The sequence below is a fragment of the Lepidochelys olivacea genome (assembly GCF_965140295.1).
Source record: "Lepidochelys olivacea isolate rLepOli2 genome assembly, chromosome: 1".
Classification (NCBI taxonomy): Eukaryota; Metazoa; Chordata; order Testudines; family Cheloniidae; genus Lepidochelys; species Lepidochelys olivacea.
Genome location: NC_140411.1, coordinates 15,344,682 through 15,359,703, shown reverse-complemented (window position 1 = coordinate 15,359,703; position 15,022 = coordinate 15,344,682). Strand labels below are relative to the sequence as shown.

The 15,022-nt window shown below is 45.7% G+C and overlaps 1 protein-coding gene across 4 annotated transcripts in view; it reads left to right on the top strand.

Moving 5' to 3' along the window:
- Nucleotides 1-15,022, top strand: part of MAP6 (microtubule associated protein 6) — a 77,720-nt gene that overhangs the window by 46,282 nt on the left and 16,416 nt on the right. For all 4 annotated transcript variants that reach the window (XM_084612277.1, XM_084612278.1, XM_084612275.1 and 1 more), the window contains exon 3: nucleotides 12,954-13,167. In XM_084612277.1, coding sequence (XP_084468403.1) covers nucleotides 12,954-13,167 — 214 coding nt within the window. The remainder of the gene's footprint in view (nucleotides 1-12,953; nucleotides 13,168-15,022) is intronic.

Below are 15,022 nucleotides of genomic sequence, written 5' to 3'. Positions count from 1 at the left end.
TTAGGTAGAGAAAACTCCAGCTCAGAAAAGACAATTCCCTTTTGTCTCTGCTCTGGCCCCCAAGCAGAGACAAAAAAACCCCTCTAACTGCTTTCCAGCTGCCCAAAGGAAAAAAAATTTCCTTTTTAAAATCTCTGCTTCTGGTTCAAAAAATCTCAAATTGATCTCAAAATGATTTCAAGTTAATCCCACCGCTCTGCCACCCTGTCAAGGTTTCTTCCCCACTCTGAACTCTAGGGTACAGATGTGGGGACCTGCAGGAAAAAACCGCTAAGCTTATTTTTACCAGCTTAGGTTAAAACTTCCCCACAGTACAAACTATTTTACCTTTTGCCCGTGGACTTTATTGCTGCCACCACCAAGCGTCTAACAAATATGTAACAGGGAAAGAGCCCGCTTGGAAACATCTTTCCCCCCCAAATCCTCCCAAACCCTACACCCCCTTTCCTGGGGAAGGTTTGATAAAAATCATCACCAATTTGCATAGGTGAACACAGACCCGAAACCTTGGATCTTAAGAACAAGGAAAAAGCAATCAGGTTCTTAAAAGAAGAATTTTAATTGAAGAAAAAGTAAAAGAATCAGCTCTGTAAAATCAGGATGGTAAATACCTTACAGGGTAATCAGGTTCAAAACATAGAGAATCCCTCTAGGCAAAACCTTAAGTTACAAAAAGACACACAAACAGGAATATATATTCCATTCAGCACAACTTATTTTATCAGCCATTTAAACAAAACAGAATCTAACGCATATCTAACTAGATTGCTTATTAACCCTTTACAGGACTTCTGACCTGCATTCCTGCTCTGGCCCCAGCAAAAGACACACACAGACAGAGAGAACCCTTTGTTCTCCTCCCCCCCCCAGCTTTGAAAGTATCTTGTCTCCTCATTGGTCATTTTGGTCAGGTGCCAGTGAGCTTATCTTTTTTCTTCTTAAGCCTTTACAGGTGAAAGGGTTTTTCCTCTGGCCAGGAGGGATTTAAAGGTGGTTAGCCTTCCCTTTACATTTAGGACAGGCACCGTAGAAGAACTTAGGCTGGAGAAGGAGAGAGCACATGCAGTCACCATGGTATCCTGGAGCCAGTCTACCAGTACCCTGATATGTGAATGAATTGCACTTGATATTAATTGCACAAAAGTATATTTGCATCTTCCGAGAAAAGCAGAATTTACAGGACTGTGCTAAGTACTGTTGTCTTTGCAGGTTATGTCAGTACCCCTCCTCCCTGAACTTTCCTCCCTGAATTTAGGAAGATATAGAGCGTATTGCTTTGTTAGTCTCAGTATTTTGTATGCCTGTATCCTCCCACTGCAAAAGTGTAGCACTGCACGTGTTCTTGGGATAAATCAGACCCACAGAACTCCATGGTCCAAGAAATGTTTACAGCAGCACTTTCACTCTTCTAGCTCTGTTTAAATACCAAGGCTTGCCCAGATCTGCCTCTGACAACTTCTGAACTGGATTCTAATCCTGCTGTACTCAGCTGTCAACAATAAAGATTTTCACGTCTCAGAACATCTGTGTAATTAGTTGTTTTGTTCGTTTGATCTTTTAACGTGTTGCAGGGTGATTCGCTCACCCGCATTTGGAGAGAGAGGTTTGCAAATTCTCCCACTCGCCCTCTGCAGCCCCCTCCCCACCGCTTTTGGAGGGCACGGACAAGACAATCCGTGCTGTGGCTTCCATTCTGACACCACTGGGAGGGAATTGGGGGGCTCGCAGGGCACCTAAATGCTGCCTAAGCCTCTTACTGGCTCTCTGCGCAGGGCTGACCAGTACTGTTGTTTTAGCATTTACAACAAGCTGCATTTACACTAGGAAGTTTGACTGTGTCAGTGGGCTTTGGGTCAGACCTATAAACAGTTCCATGAGGATGGGCGGCACGTATCATGGGCTGGGGGAGGCTGTGCCCCCAAAACAGCCCCGCAGGGCCCCACCCACGCTCCTTCCGGATACCCCCCCCTCCTGCTTGCCCTTCGCCCTTGCTCCAGCCCAGGCAGGCTGGCTGCTCCTCTTTTAGGGAAGCATGCTGGGGCTAGTGCTTGCAGCTAGGTTTAAGGCTAGGGCTCTCGCAGTCGGTCTGCAGCTGGGACTTGGTTGTGGCTGGGGCTGCCCAGTGCTGGGGAGAGGCTGTTGGCACTGCGGCTGCCCCCTCTGTGTTCGGGGGGGCTGGAGGCTCTGGGCTTAGAAGCCGCACGTTGCCTTCCTGCCTGCCTGGTGCTTGGGTTGGGAGGGCTGCATGCTGCCTGCCTGGTGCACTGGGCGGGGGGGGGCTCTGGGCTCCAGCGCGGGAAGGAGGGCGGAAAGGGTGGGGCTGGCCAGGGGCTAGCCTTCTCGAGCCAGAAGGTCACCCGCCACGCATGTCCATGAGGGTTTCAGTCACCTAACTTCAGAAGCCCAAGATATAAAACTGGTCTGTGTTGCTTTAATAGAGTCTGGACAATGATAGATGGGTCCAGACTGGACTACTGCAGCATGCTTCATGGTCCATGGAGCTACTTCTGAAGACTGCTCTGAGGCTACAACCAGTGCAGAAGGGCTCAGCCCACTTGTTCGCTGGGGATGGTCGTAGGGAGCATATTACACCCATGGGCTAAAGACTGCATTGCTTTCCGCATCACTCAGTGTGTTGGTATCAACATTTAAAGCCCCACATTGTTTGGGTTCTGCATACCGTGTAGACCGACTCTCCTCCCAAGGCACCATTGCAGAAATTGAGATCAACTGGGTCTGAACATGATGTGTGGCCGTTCTCAGTGGAAGGCCCTCAGTTCTGGAACTACTCCCCCTGTTGCTCCTGCAGATCCTGAAGCATGGGCGCATGGCAAATCTGTTAATCAAGTAGGGCTAGATTGTGGTTAGATTTGCCCTCAAGGGTGCATTGCTATCTTACCGTGCTGGTTTTCTGAGATTCTCTAGAGTATTTCTGATGTCACTCTTCTGCACCGTGTTGTTTGCAGTGGAGCAGGGATAAGAGCAGATGCAACTTCTGTGTTGCGCTGTATGGGGGCCATGATGCATGGCTGGCACATTAACTTGGGGTCCTCATTCTAGTGCTGTCTTGAGCTACTGACTCTAGCATCCTTCATAACCAGGTGGAAGGATTGACTCCTCCTAGCTGAATTGACCACATCCTGTGGAGGATATGGTACATGGATAGCATGTTAGCCTGGTCCCTCTTACAGCCTTTTTGAACTCATGCCTCTTGCGCAGTGAGCGAGGATCCCTACAGACTCTTTCCCCCTCTCGTGTTTGAGTTCAGCGCAGGGTAAGACCTAGCGAGGCATATCCATAGGTTTTATTTCCCCTTGATGATTGCTCCTCTGTTTGATTTTTTGTTTCCCACTCACACATTAATACATCAAACTGATTCAGGATATTTGTACATAACTGATACATTCATACCATGATACTGCAGATATTTTGTGCAGTTCAAATTCTGCTCTCAGCCCTGCTGGCAGATGGACCTGAGTCAAATCTCAGTGAAGCCAAGGGGAAAGACTCCCATTCACTTCCGATGAGGTTGGAGCAGGCCTTCAGTCTGCAGTTTCTCCATGAACTTGAACAGAGCTGCTGAGCTTTTTACATAGGTGTAACTGTAAGCAGGGGTTGCACCAGTGACTGTGGCAAAGTTGATAACAGTGTCCCTTTCCCTTGACGGATCAGCTGTTACTGGGTATTTCAGCTTCCCTCTCACGCTCATATGGGATCTTCCCAGTCACTGGGAATCCTGAAAGTTGCCAAGCTCCTGCAATTCCTTTGGTGCAAGAGTTTCAGGAGCTCAGCACCTCCTCTTGGGGTTTAATCCATTGTTATGCTTGGAGGGCTAGGTGTGTTGAACCGTAGGCCCCAATATCTTTATGCCATTGGTCCTTAAGGCCATTGATACAAGTGGATAGATAGTTGGAACTCCATAGTTCATTTGCAACTAGGCCTTTCTGCTGAGCTGGCCAACATTGGTGTCAATTAGTACTGGCTCTTCTGGTGGTTTTGTGATCTGGGCTCTTGTCCATTAGGAGCTGGATTGAGACAAAGCACTTTAGAAAATGCCCAGTAGGGATCAATTCTCCCTGGGGCAGGGATATGAACTGGCCTAGCTAATGATCCCATACTATCTAACTTCTGTCTAGGCCACCAGCCCCATTTCACACAGATGACCAAGAATTTAATAATTTTATTAAGATAATGTTGAAATAAAAAGAAAACAGTACAGAGTTCAAGCATAGAAGTTTCTGGTTATCAGGGAATAAGGTACAGATTATCAAGGGGTGTGAAATTCGGTTTAGGAACGGGTGGCGTAAGGAATACATAATCTGCAATCTCCCCGATTGGGGGTAAAAGTTTAACCGGTCAAAGTACAGACATAGAGATATGGGGGTATGTTGTCCATATAAGGGAACCATTTTGGGTCAAAAGAAAAGGAGTACTTGTGGCACCTTAGAGAGTAACAAATTTATTTGAGCATAAGCTTTCGTGAGCTACTGCTCACTTCATCAGATCATCCGATGAAGTGAGCTGTAGCTCACGAAAGCTTATGCTCAAAAAAATGTGTTACTCTCTAAGGTGCCACAAGTACTCCTTTTCTTTTTGCGGATACAGAGTAACACGGCTGCTACTCTGAAACCTGTCATTTTGGGTCAGTAAATTATAGATCTGAGCAAATAATTGATTTTTAGGTTCATGGGCCAAACCGCAACATCTGAAAAATAATTGAGCTCCATTCGAACCAAAACTGAAATCTTTTTTTTCTCACCAAAAGGAAAAAAAAAAAGGAAAAAAAAAATCATTACAGGTCAAACAAAACATTTTGTTCAATCCAAAACTAATTTGGGGGGGTTTCTTCATTTTGTTTTGGGTCATTTTGGGGTGTTTTTCCACTTTTTAAATTAGCTAATTTTTTTAAATGAAATGCCATTTTGAAATGAAAAATCAAAACATTTTGTTTCTAAGTGGCTGAAAGGAACAGTGTCAACTTTTCTGAAATTTTTTTCCAATTTTTGGGGAGCCAAAACTTGTTCCAAATTCACAAATAGTGGTTTTTGGTGAATACACTATTCACTGAAAAAAATTGCCCAACTCTAGTCAGTACTGACCTGGACTGCATTCCCATCAATGACTGAAGGGCGAAAGGCTCCATAATTCATTACGAACTCCCTGAGCCAACTGCTTCTCCAAGTAATACGAATAACAATAGTACAATTTAAAAAATTATCTGTGACGTTTGTATGGCTGCATGTAGAAATTTGATCTTGTAATAACCTACAGTCCAGGGGGTCTTTATTTTTAACATAAACAGATCACGTACTGGCTTGCAGGCATGCGCGGGGGCCTGTTTTTTTGCCATTAATGTCCATGGGATGTTTGCCACTAGAGTTGAGCTTAACCACATTTTGGTCCTAAAGCTCTTATCTGACCCACCTGAGCAGTCCTACTGGATTTGTGTGAGTAGGATCACCCGATTGGATCAGACCTGTGGTCCATCCTATCCAGTCTCTGACAGTGGCGGCCACCAGATGACCAGAGGAAGGTGCAAGAACCCGACAGTGGGGAGTTGTGGGGTAATCTGCCTCCTACACATAGCTCTCATCCTGGTCTCTAGTTAGAGATTAGCTAAGACCCAAAGCACACAATGCAGCATGAAGTTTATTATCCCTTCCAAAATTATTGTTGTCATTAATTATAACAACTCTGGACATTCTTGATGTCCATATAAATGTTCAGTCCCTTTCTGTTAAGTCCTTGGCCTCGGTGACTTCTTGTGGCAGAAAGTTCCAGAGGTTCAATCACATGTTGAGTGAAAACGTATTTCTTATCATGGGTTTTGCATTTCCCACCACTGAATTTAATTGAATGTCTGCTTGCCATGTGTTATGGGAGAACAGAAGTTCCCAATCTACCTTCTCTACATTCATTATTTTAAATGCTTTCATTATGTCCCCTCGTTTTAAGATGAGTGTGGTGTTGTCCTCTGTAATTTATCTGATGTGTAAAATCAGGAGTCTAGGGCCAGATTCTGCCACCCTTACTCACATAGAGTAGTCCTTTGCTTCTCAACTAGTTGCACTGAGCTGAATGGGGCTACTCAAATAGTAAGGAGCTACTCCCCATGAGTACGAGCAGCAGGATGTAGCCCTTAATTTGTGCCGGCCAGACTTTTCTGAAGAAACATTTATCACGCCTAGTTCGTGCTAAGTGGATTTTGCAAAGGGTTCTTAAATTTGCACTAATGGAGTTGCCAAACATGCTGCACTAGTGCAGTCTGCAGCCATCAGAGTTTGTCTCGGACTGACAGGAAATGTACTTCAGTTTCCATGTTAAAAGGAGATAATTGAAGGTGCTTTCTTTTTAACCTGGAGCCAAGGCAGAAGTGGATGTGATGGAAGCGAAGGGAATGCTCATTTTATCAGCGCATGCTCATATTTGGGTTTAATTTCTGCTTTGATTTATTATGTCCCCTGCTGCACACCTTTCCTCTAATTTTATCAGTAGCATTTAACCTATGAGAAGCAGTTTCCTTTTAGTAACAGACTAGTGCCACTTAATATTATCCTAACCAAAATGTTTTTCTTAATAAGTGATTTATCAATCTATATATCTCTTTGTGTACAGCTCCCATCATCTTATTTGAGCATCTGGGCTCCTAAATATGTTCCACCACTTTGGTACCTTAGCAGCCCAAACACTGCTGTCCAAGTAGATTCAGTGTTAGAATCTGGTTGCCCTACAGTGCCTGATCACAGTAAGGAAGGAATCTGGACGATGTATTTTTGGGTGGATAGAATAGGAGACAGGGATTCTATCCTGTTCACTGTTTTCTAAGCCGAGGTGATAAGTAATAGGGCTTCATTGTGTCATAGCCTTCCTTCATCAGTTTGGAACTTAAAAACACAGTAACAGTTTACTGGTAGGTAGAACGCAGGAGTGGGTAGCAAATACAACCAACGTATTCCAGGTTCTAAATCTTTGCTAAAAATAATTTTGTGCATTGTTGTGTAGTCATGAAAATATTTTTCTAACTCCCCAACACAAAGTGGATAACGTGACATCCAGTTTCTATTGCTCAAACTCTGGTGGAGTGAGTATACTTACAGATCGGCTGAGTCTGCTCAAAGCTGACATTTTTGGGGCAAAGGTTTGTAACAGGGTCACAGTTTCTAGGCCCTTGCATATGAATTCAGGGCTCCTCTCTTAAGCCAGGCTAAGATCAAGGGTGGAACCCCGTGTAAAGACCTTTTTACCACCCTGCATAAAGATGCAGAATAAACACTGTTGATTCATGCTGGCAGATGGATCTTGTTAGCGTCAACCAGAGTATAAGGGAAATTGAAGTGTGCCTCGAGAGCAGAGAGAACCATGGGCTGGCATAGAGGAGATGCTGTTGGGAAGCCCTAGAAAGTGGATAGATTGGAACTATGCACAGGGTGTACAATGACAGTAATCACCAGGGACCGAAAATGAGACGTACTAAGAGCAGGGGCATTTAGCACTGAGCCTGAAGGGGTATGTCTCCCCAGCGACTGGGAGGTGTGAGCCCGAGCTCAGGTACAAATACATATCCTAGATGGCAGCTCGGGCTAGGCCTCCCGAGGACGCACCCAGCGATTTGGATGGCCTTGTACTTGGGCGGCGCACCCAAGCCGCCACCCAACATGCCAGGGCTATGCTGCTACTCTTAGGGGCTAGCTCAAGCAGAGCTAGCCCATGTGTGTCTGCTCAAGCTGGGAATCCCACTTCCAGCTGCTGTTTAGACGTACCCAAGGAGGAACTCCTTTCACTGCTAGCTGTAGCAGACTCCTATCTCCTGTGGACCAGCCACTGGGAGGAAACCCGTAACATTCGATGAACCAGGGGTTACATGTGCAGGCTCCATTTGTAGCATCTGCTTCCAGGTACGTTTGAAGTGATCAAAGCCAAGGGACACCAGGTTCTCATCTCAGTTACACTGATGTAAATCTAGGAGATGCTGACTCCATGCATGTCAGTGGAGTCACTCCAGATTAACACTAGCGTAACTGATAGTAAGATCTCTCCCTTTGGGTGCAGAATTAATTGGACATCCTAAGCTCATTGTGAGCAAACATAAACCTGTCTGAAAGCCGTGTGGGTTGTAGCTTGAAATGGTATCACTCTCTGAACCAGTTAAACCTGACCCCTGTAGGCGCTGGCTTCAAAACCTGACGGAGATGGGAGAAATCAATGCCTACCTGACTTTCAGTGAGCATCTCCTCAGGTGGCTGCCAGCCACAGAGCTAAGCTCCGGTTCAGCCAGTATCTCACAGGTGTGTGCGTGTGGGTTATTTGCTTCATCTTCACCTGCAGTCTCCATTAACCCTCCTGGACCGAGGGGGAATCAAATCTGACATATGAGTGAAAAGAACCACTATGAATCCAGCTGGCCAACAGTAGAGTCTCCCTGCAGAATGAAAAGGAGTACTTGTGGCACCTTAGAGACTAACCAATTTATTTGAGCATAAGCTTTCATGAGCTACAGCTCACTTCATCGGATGCAGAATGGGGGCCTCACCCAAAGCTCATTGAAGACAGTAAAAAAAGACTGCCATTGACTCTCATGGATGTTGACTATAGGATACGCCGGGCCTGAGTCAAGTCAGATAGCTCACTAACCACTCTGTGGAATATTACCCAGGGTCAGAGGTACTGTATGATTTCATACAATGACATGCTAATCGTTGTCCTCAGTTGCATATTTTGGGTCAGTCCTTACTTGGTCAAACGCCTGTTAATGGCAGTGGGAGTTTTGCTGGAGGCTGGAGTGTGGGATTTGACCCGTTAGTAGTCACTGAATTCCACAGGCACGGCTTTTATACTGGGGAGTTCAGTGATTTTCAGTTAGTTCTTTTCAGATCTTCCTCACCTGTGCCTGGGGCTGGATGGCGAATCAGGAGCGAGCTCCTTGGCAGCCTCCTGCCTGCCTTTCACCGAAAGAAATACCTCCTTAAAAACAAACTCAGCAAAATTAAAGGAGGGAAAAAATCTGAAACAAAACCTGGTGGGCTAACCGAGGCTGTGCTTACCGTGCCCATTCTCTCTTGCACATGCTCACTGCTGCAGTCCACGCCCAGCCTTTCTTTCATATTGCCTGTTTGGGGCTAGGAGGTGGCTTTGCCACAAGCCCTGTATAAGGGGCCATGTGTGATGATTAGCCTGCTTCCTCTCTCCCATGTGGTCCAAGGGGCAAGTCCTCTGCACCAGCACTTTACCATACTGCCGGTTCATCTGTGCCGGTTGTGGGAGAGGGGTCAAGGATCCGACAACTTCCCAGACCTGCTTGTCCAGTTTCCAGCCCCCTGTACTGGGGGTGGAGTAGCAGCTTTGTGGAGGCCGTTTTCTCACTCCAGCCATACATGCAGCTGGTGCTGAGAAGCGAGGAGACATCTTATGCCTTTGTCTCCTCTGTGTGGAAGCATAACACAGGTTCCATCATGCTGTTGGACTGTCAGTTCCTCAGGACAGGAATCTTGTGCTCCTACCTGTTTGCAAGGTGCCTCACAGCCTTCTGGGGCAATGCAAATATTAAATAGTAATGGAGGAGCATTCAGCGTCACAACCACTTGCTGCCAGGCTGAATCTGTTTCATTGTTCCAGGATCAGCTGACACAGCACAACAAAGATGCCATGCATCCAGAGTATACCACAAGGGGGCGTATTGTTCTGAACAAAGCCTCCATTTTTGTTTGAAAGCAGCATCTCTTGGCCATACAAACGCTATTGAATAAGAGCTTCATTTTAATTTGTTCAGTGCTGGCCACAAATAGGCTTACACCTTGTTACACTTTATGTTTTGACACTGCTAGCTAGTTTGCAGAGTTGTTAGAGCCATGTTGGTCCCAGGAGACAAAGTAGGTGGGTCACATCTTTTGGTGGGAGGGACAAGCTTTTGAGCTACACAGAGCACTGCATCGGGTGTGGAGAAGATAAATACAAAGTAGGACAGGTTGTTAAGCATAAGGGGTTCACACATGCTGTAGGAGACCACTTAAAATGAAGTGGGTAATTAACACCTCTGCAGAGGGTTATCAGGAAGACACTCTAAGCCGATGGGAGAGAGCTTCTCCAGTCGGCATAGTTAATCCACCAGACAATGAAAGGATTAAATAATTACAGAGCGGGAGAGAAAGGAAGAAGTAGAGGCAAAGGAAATAAATGTTTTTAGCTGAGATCTGCCATAAAATAGGGAGTTGAGGTGGTGTAGAGATACAAGGAGGCTGTTCCAACTGGTAGGAGTTGCAGAGGAGAAGGCTCTTTCACCAACAGTGACTAAGTAAAGGTAACAGAGTAACAGCCGTGTTAGTCTGTATTCGCAAAAAGAAAAGGAGTACTTGTGGCACCTTAGAGACTAACCAATTTATTTGAGCATGAGCTTTCGTGAGCTACAGCTCACTTCATCGGATGCATACCATGGAAACTGCAGCAGACTTTATATACACACAGAGAATATGAAACAATACCTCCTCCCACCCCACTGTCCTGCTGGTAATAGCTTATCTAAAGTGATCATCAGGTTGGGCCATTTCCAGCACAAATCCAGGTTTTCTCACCCTCCACCCCCCCACACAAATTCACTCTCCTGCTGGTGATAGCCCATCCAAAGTGACAACTCTTTACACAATGTGCATGATAATCAAGTTGGGCCATTTCCTGCACAAATCCAGGTTCTCTCACCCCCTCACCCCCCTCCCAAAAACCACACACACAAACTCACTATCCTGCTGGCAATAGCTCATCCAAAGTGACCATTCTCCCTACAATGTGCATGATAATCAAGGTGGGCCATTTCCAGCACAAATCCAGGTTTTCTCACACACCCCCCACCCCCATACACACACAAACTCACTCTCCTGCTGGTAATAGCTCATCCAAACTGAACCTGGATTTGTGCAGGAAATGGCCCAACTTGATTATCATGCACATTGTGTAAAGAGTTGTCACTTTGGATGGGCTATCACCAGCAGGAGAGTGAATTTGTGTGGGGGAGGTGGAGGGTGAGAAAACCTGGATTTGTGCTGGAAATGGCCCAACCTGATGATCACTTTAGATAAGCTATTACCAGCAGGACAGTGGGGTGGGAGGAGGTATTGTTTCATATTCTCTGTGTGTATATAAAGTCTGCTGCAGTTTCCACGGTATGCATCCGATGAAGTGAGCTGTAGCTCACGAAAGCTCATGCTCAAATAAATTGGTTAGTCTCTAAGGTGCCACAAGTACTCCTTTTCTTTTTAAGTAAAGGTAAAAAGTTCAAAGGCTAGATGGGCAGAGAGAAGAGGCAAGAAAGCAGAGAGAGGAACATTCTGTGAGGAAGCAGAAGCAAGAGGCTTGTAAATACAAGACCAAATGGGTCCTCAAGTGAAAGGTATTGTTAAAATTTAAATGACTAATAACTGGGAGCTTTTACCAGAGTCAAAGATGGGTCATAGCACCCACAGAGACGTTGCAGCCACAGCAGGAGGGATAGAAATGCATGCATGCAGCGCTTAATTTCCTTCAAGCGTTGTAAAAACAGACCAGTGCTGTGCTATATGGATGAAATTCACCCCATGCAGAGGGTTAACGCATCACCTACTTGAACCCTTAGGACATAACTGATGCACAGATCTTGTGCTGGCTCCCTGAGCAAAAGTGAATTTCATCTGTAGGTAAGGAAATGTCGTAGCATGGGATTCCGATTTTGTGTTTCATGCAGCTGGTCAGGAAATGCTTCTCCTTTTTCCCTGAATACAATTTTGGTGAAAAAAAAATTTTTGTCAACAGGTTGTTTGAAATTTTTCCAGGTTGTGGATTTTTTTTTAGTAGAAAAAGTTGGGTTGTTTTGGTTGGTGAAAACAAAACAATTTTTGTTTGCTTTTTTTCTCCCAAAATCCGTGAAAATTTTAAACAGAAATGGAGTCTTTAAAAAATTTCTGATTGACCAAAAAGCCATTTCCCCACCAGTAAAAGTTTTGACTGGAAATTTTCCACTAGCTCTAGTGTTTGCCTTCAGGGGCTAATGAAGAGGAGAAGCAGAGATGTAGCTACCAGTGCTGGTACACATTGCAATCTGGGAGTACTTGTGGCACCTTAGAGACTAACAAACGATGAAGTGAGCTGTAGCTCACGAAAGCTTATGCTCAAATAAATTGGTTAGTCTCTAAGGTGCCACAAGTCCTCCCGTTCTTATTGCAATCTGGGCGAATCCTAAAAAACCCTTACATAATTGACAGATGTGCAGTCAAAGGGATGTGCTAAACCAGGGCTTTAATGTATACGTTGTGGTGCAAAATAGTACAAATGGCGCAATACAATCCCTAGATGAGTGGTGATTGTAGAAAACACTGGATTCTTTACATTTGACACTCACCTAGCTGGTTCTCTTACAGGTAAACTCGCTGATAACAAAGCTCGTGTGCTGAGATGGGAAACCAAACGTTTACTGTGACATCCAGTAACCCTGCACATTCCTCTCTCTTTACATATAAATTTTCATCATAAGAATAAATGCATACAAGAGTCTGGAATCTCTCCTTGGGCTTTCCAGAGCATAGGTGAAGCAATATAGGTTTAAGAGGCACTGAGGCCAGGCCAGACTTTCAAAAGGGCTCAGCACCCACATCTGGGACCAGATTTTTAAAGGCCCAGCTATTTACACACCTAAATTAAATGGTGAGATTTTCAGCCTCCCAGCAACGACTTTTGTTTCAATAGGCCAGATCCGAGTAGGAGTTTTGGCAATGGGCAATGGATCAAGCCCAACGGGAGCTGTTGGATGCTGAGTTCTGTCAAATCTGGCCCCATATGTCTATGGCATAGGGTTTTCAGAATGCAAAATATACAGAAGGGGAAGGGCCATCTAATGAGATGTCTGCTAAGAAAGGTTGGTTTAGTTTTCACAAGCCACCCATGTTCCCGTTGTTTTAATTTCTGCCTCCTGTTTGTGTTTTTTTGAACCCTAGAAATGAATTCAGACCTTGGGTAGATGTCAACAGAGTCAAGCTTATAAAAGCTAAGCCCCAATACAAGCCCCCGGACGAGAAAGTGAGCCACGAAACCAGTTACAGCTCTCAATTCAAGGGGGAGCCCAGCAAGCCTGTACAAGCTGATAACAAATTCATCGATCGCAGGAGGATACGCAGCCTGTACAGTGAGCCCTTCCAAGAATCTTCAAAGGTGAGAAATACAGTGTAAGGGGACAAGGGCCAGCACGTGTCTGCAGCAGGGCATAGCTATGAAGACTTCACAGCACTGCTTAGTTTCATTCCACTTCCCATGGCTTATTCATTTCTTATTCAATAGGGGACCCTATTAGGACTCGTTCTCTGACACCCCAGTAAGAGGCGTGGGGCTGAATCCTTAGCTGGTGTAGATCAATATAACTGCACTGAAGTCAGAGGTGGGATGCTGGATTACAACAGGTGCAAAATCTGGCCCCAGGACAATCTCTTTGTGTTCGCATTTCCCTGATCTCTAATGTAGACTATTATTACTTGGTAAACACAAAGCTACAAATGCGTTACCTTCTTGTCTTTCACCCCAGTAACATGCTAAGGGCCAGATCCTCCGTTGGTGTAAATGGAGGTAGCTCCATTGACTTCAGTGGAGTTACACTGATTTACAGCAACCACGGATGGGTCTTTAAATGGATCCGATCTGTACAATTTTGGGTCTGGATTTTTTCCTTCATCCCAGAGTTTGGGGTTGTGCAGTTCTTCGAGGTGTTGTTTGGTCCCGATATAAAGAGAGACGGGGTCAGATGGGAAATTCTGCTTCCAGTGGGATTCTGAACCCCACCCCACCTCCCCAAGTCTGGGAGAGAGAATGGGCTGGATCCAGGGTTTTGCTTCGCACCTTCCCCTGATATCATTCCAAGTCCACGCTTGGTGCTGCTGTTTCTTTTGGCAGTAGATGAGCCCCAGGCATCCCATTGTGTTTTTCCTCCATTGTATCAACCTGAGAAAGGAGCGGAACAAGGAGCACGCCCACCCCGCCACCCCGCGTTGGCAGCCCCCCAAACAATGGAACTTATAAAGCATCCAACAGAGGATCCTGTGACTCTTCCCCTCCCCTTTGTTCTGGGCCATCGTTTCCCTTGTCTGATCCCAAAGAAAGGCCACGCCTAATGAGATTGCAAAGACCACTCCCCAAATCAGCCAGTCAAGGGGGTGACAAAATGTGCCCCCTGCCTCCAGTGACTGACCAGTATCCCTGCATCCTTCTGTGTTTACTCAAAACCTGGGGAGTCCAACATATCACATCAAAAAGCCCCTTTTGCTAAGCTGACCCTAGCAGCCATTGTTCACAAGGTTGCTGAACGCTGACAGCTGTTTTCCTCAGTGGTGTCCCGATAGCCACATGCATTATGGAGACGTTAGAATGAGACCTTGGACGGCATCCTTAAACAAATACAATAAGGCCCTGAATGACGTCTCCTAATGAATAGAACTCCTTAGAGAGCTCAGAGTCAGGCCACACATTCAGCTGGCTTTAATCAGCATAGCTTCATTTACTTCAGTGCCAATATGTCAATATACCTTGTGCAGGACAGTCTGGCGCTTTGTACTTAAATAGCATTAGCCCCAACACTTGACTTAGGGCTTGCCTACACAGAGACTTAGGGCTTGTCTAGATTACCCGCTGGATCGATGGGCAGCGATCGATCCAGCGGGGGGTCGATTTATCGCATCGAGTCTAGACGCGATAAATTGACCACTGAGCACTCTCCCATCAACTCCGGTACTCCACCGAGGCAAGAGGCACAGGTGGAGTCCACAGGAGAGTGTCAGCAGTCAACTTACCGCAGTGAAGACACCACGGTAAGTAGATCTAAGTAGGTTGACTTCAGCTACGTTAGTCACGTAGCTGAAGTTGTGTAACTTAGATCGATTCTCTCCCTCTCCCCGCAGTGTAGACTAGGCTTAGTGCGTGGCAAACTGGGGTGTAAATCAAAGTCTCCGTGTAGACAAGCTCTTAAATGCGAAACATAAATAAATACAAATTGCCATCTCTTTGATGATGTCTCTCTCTA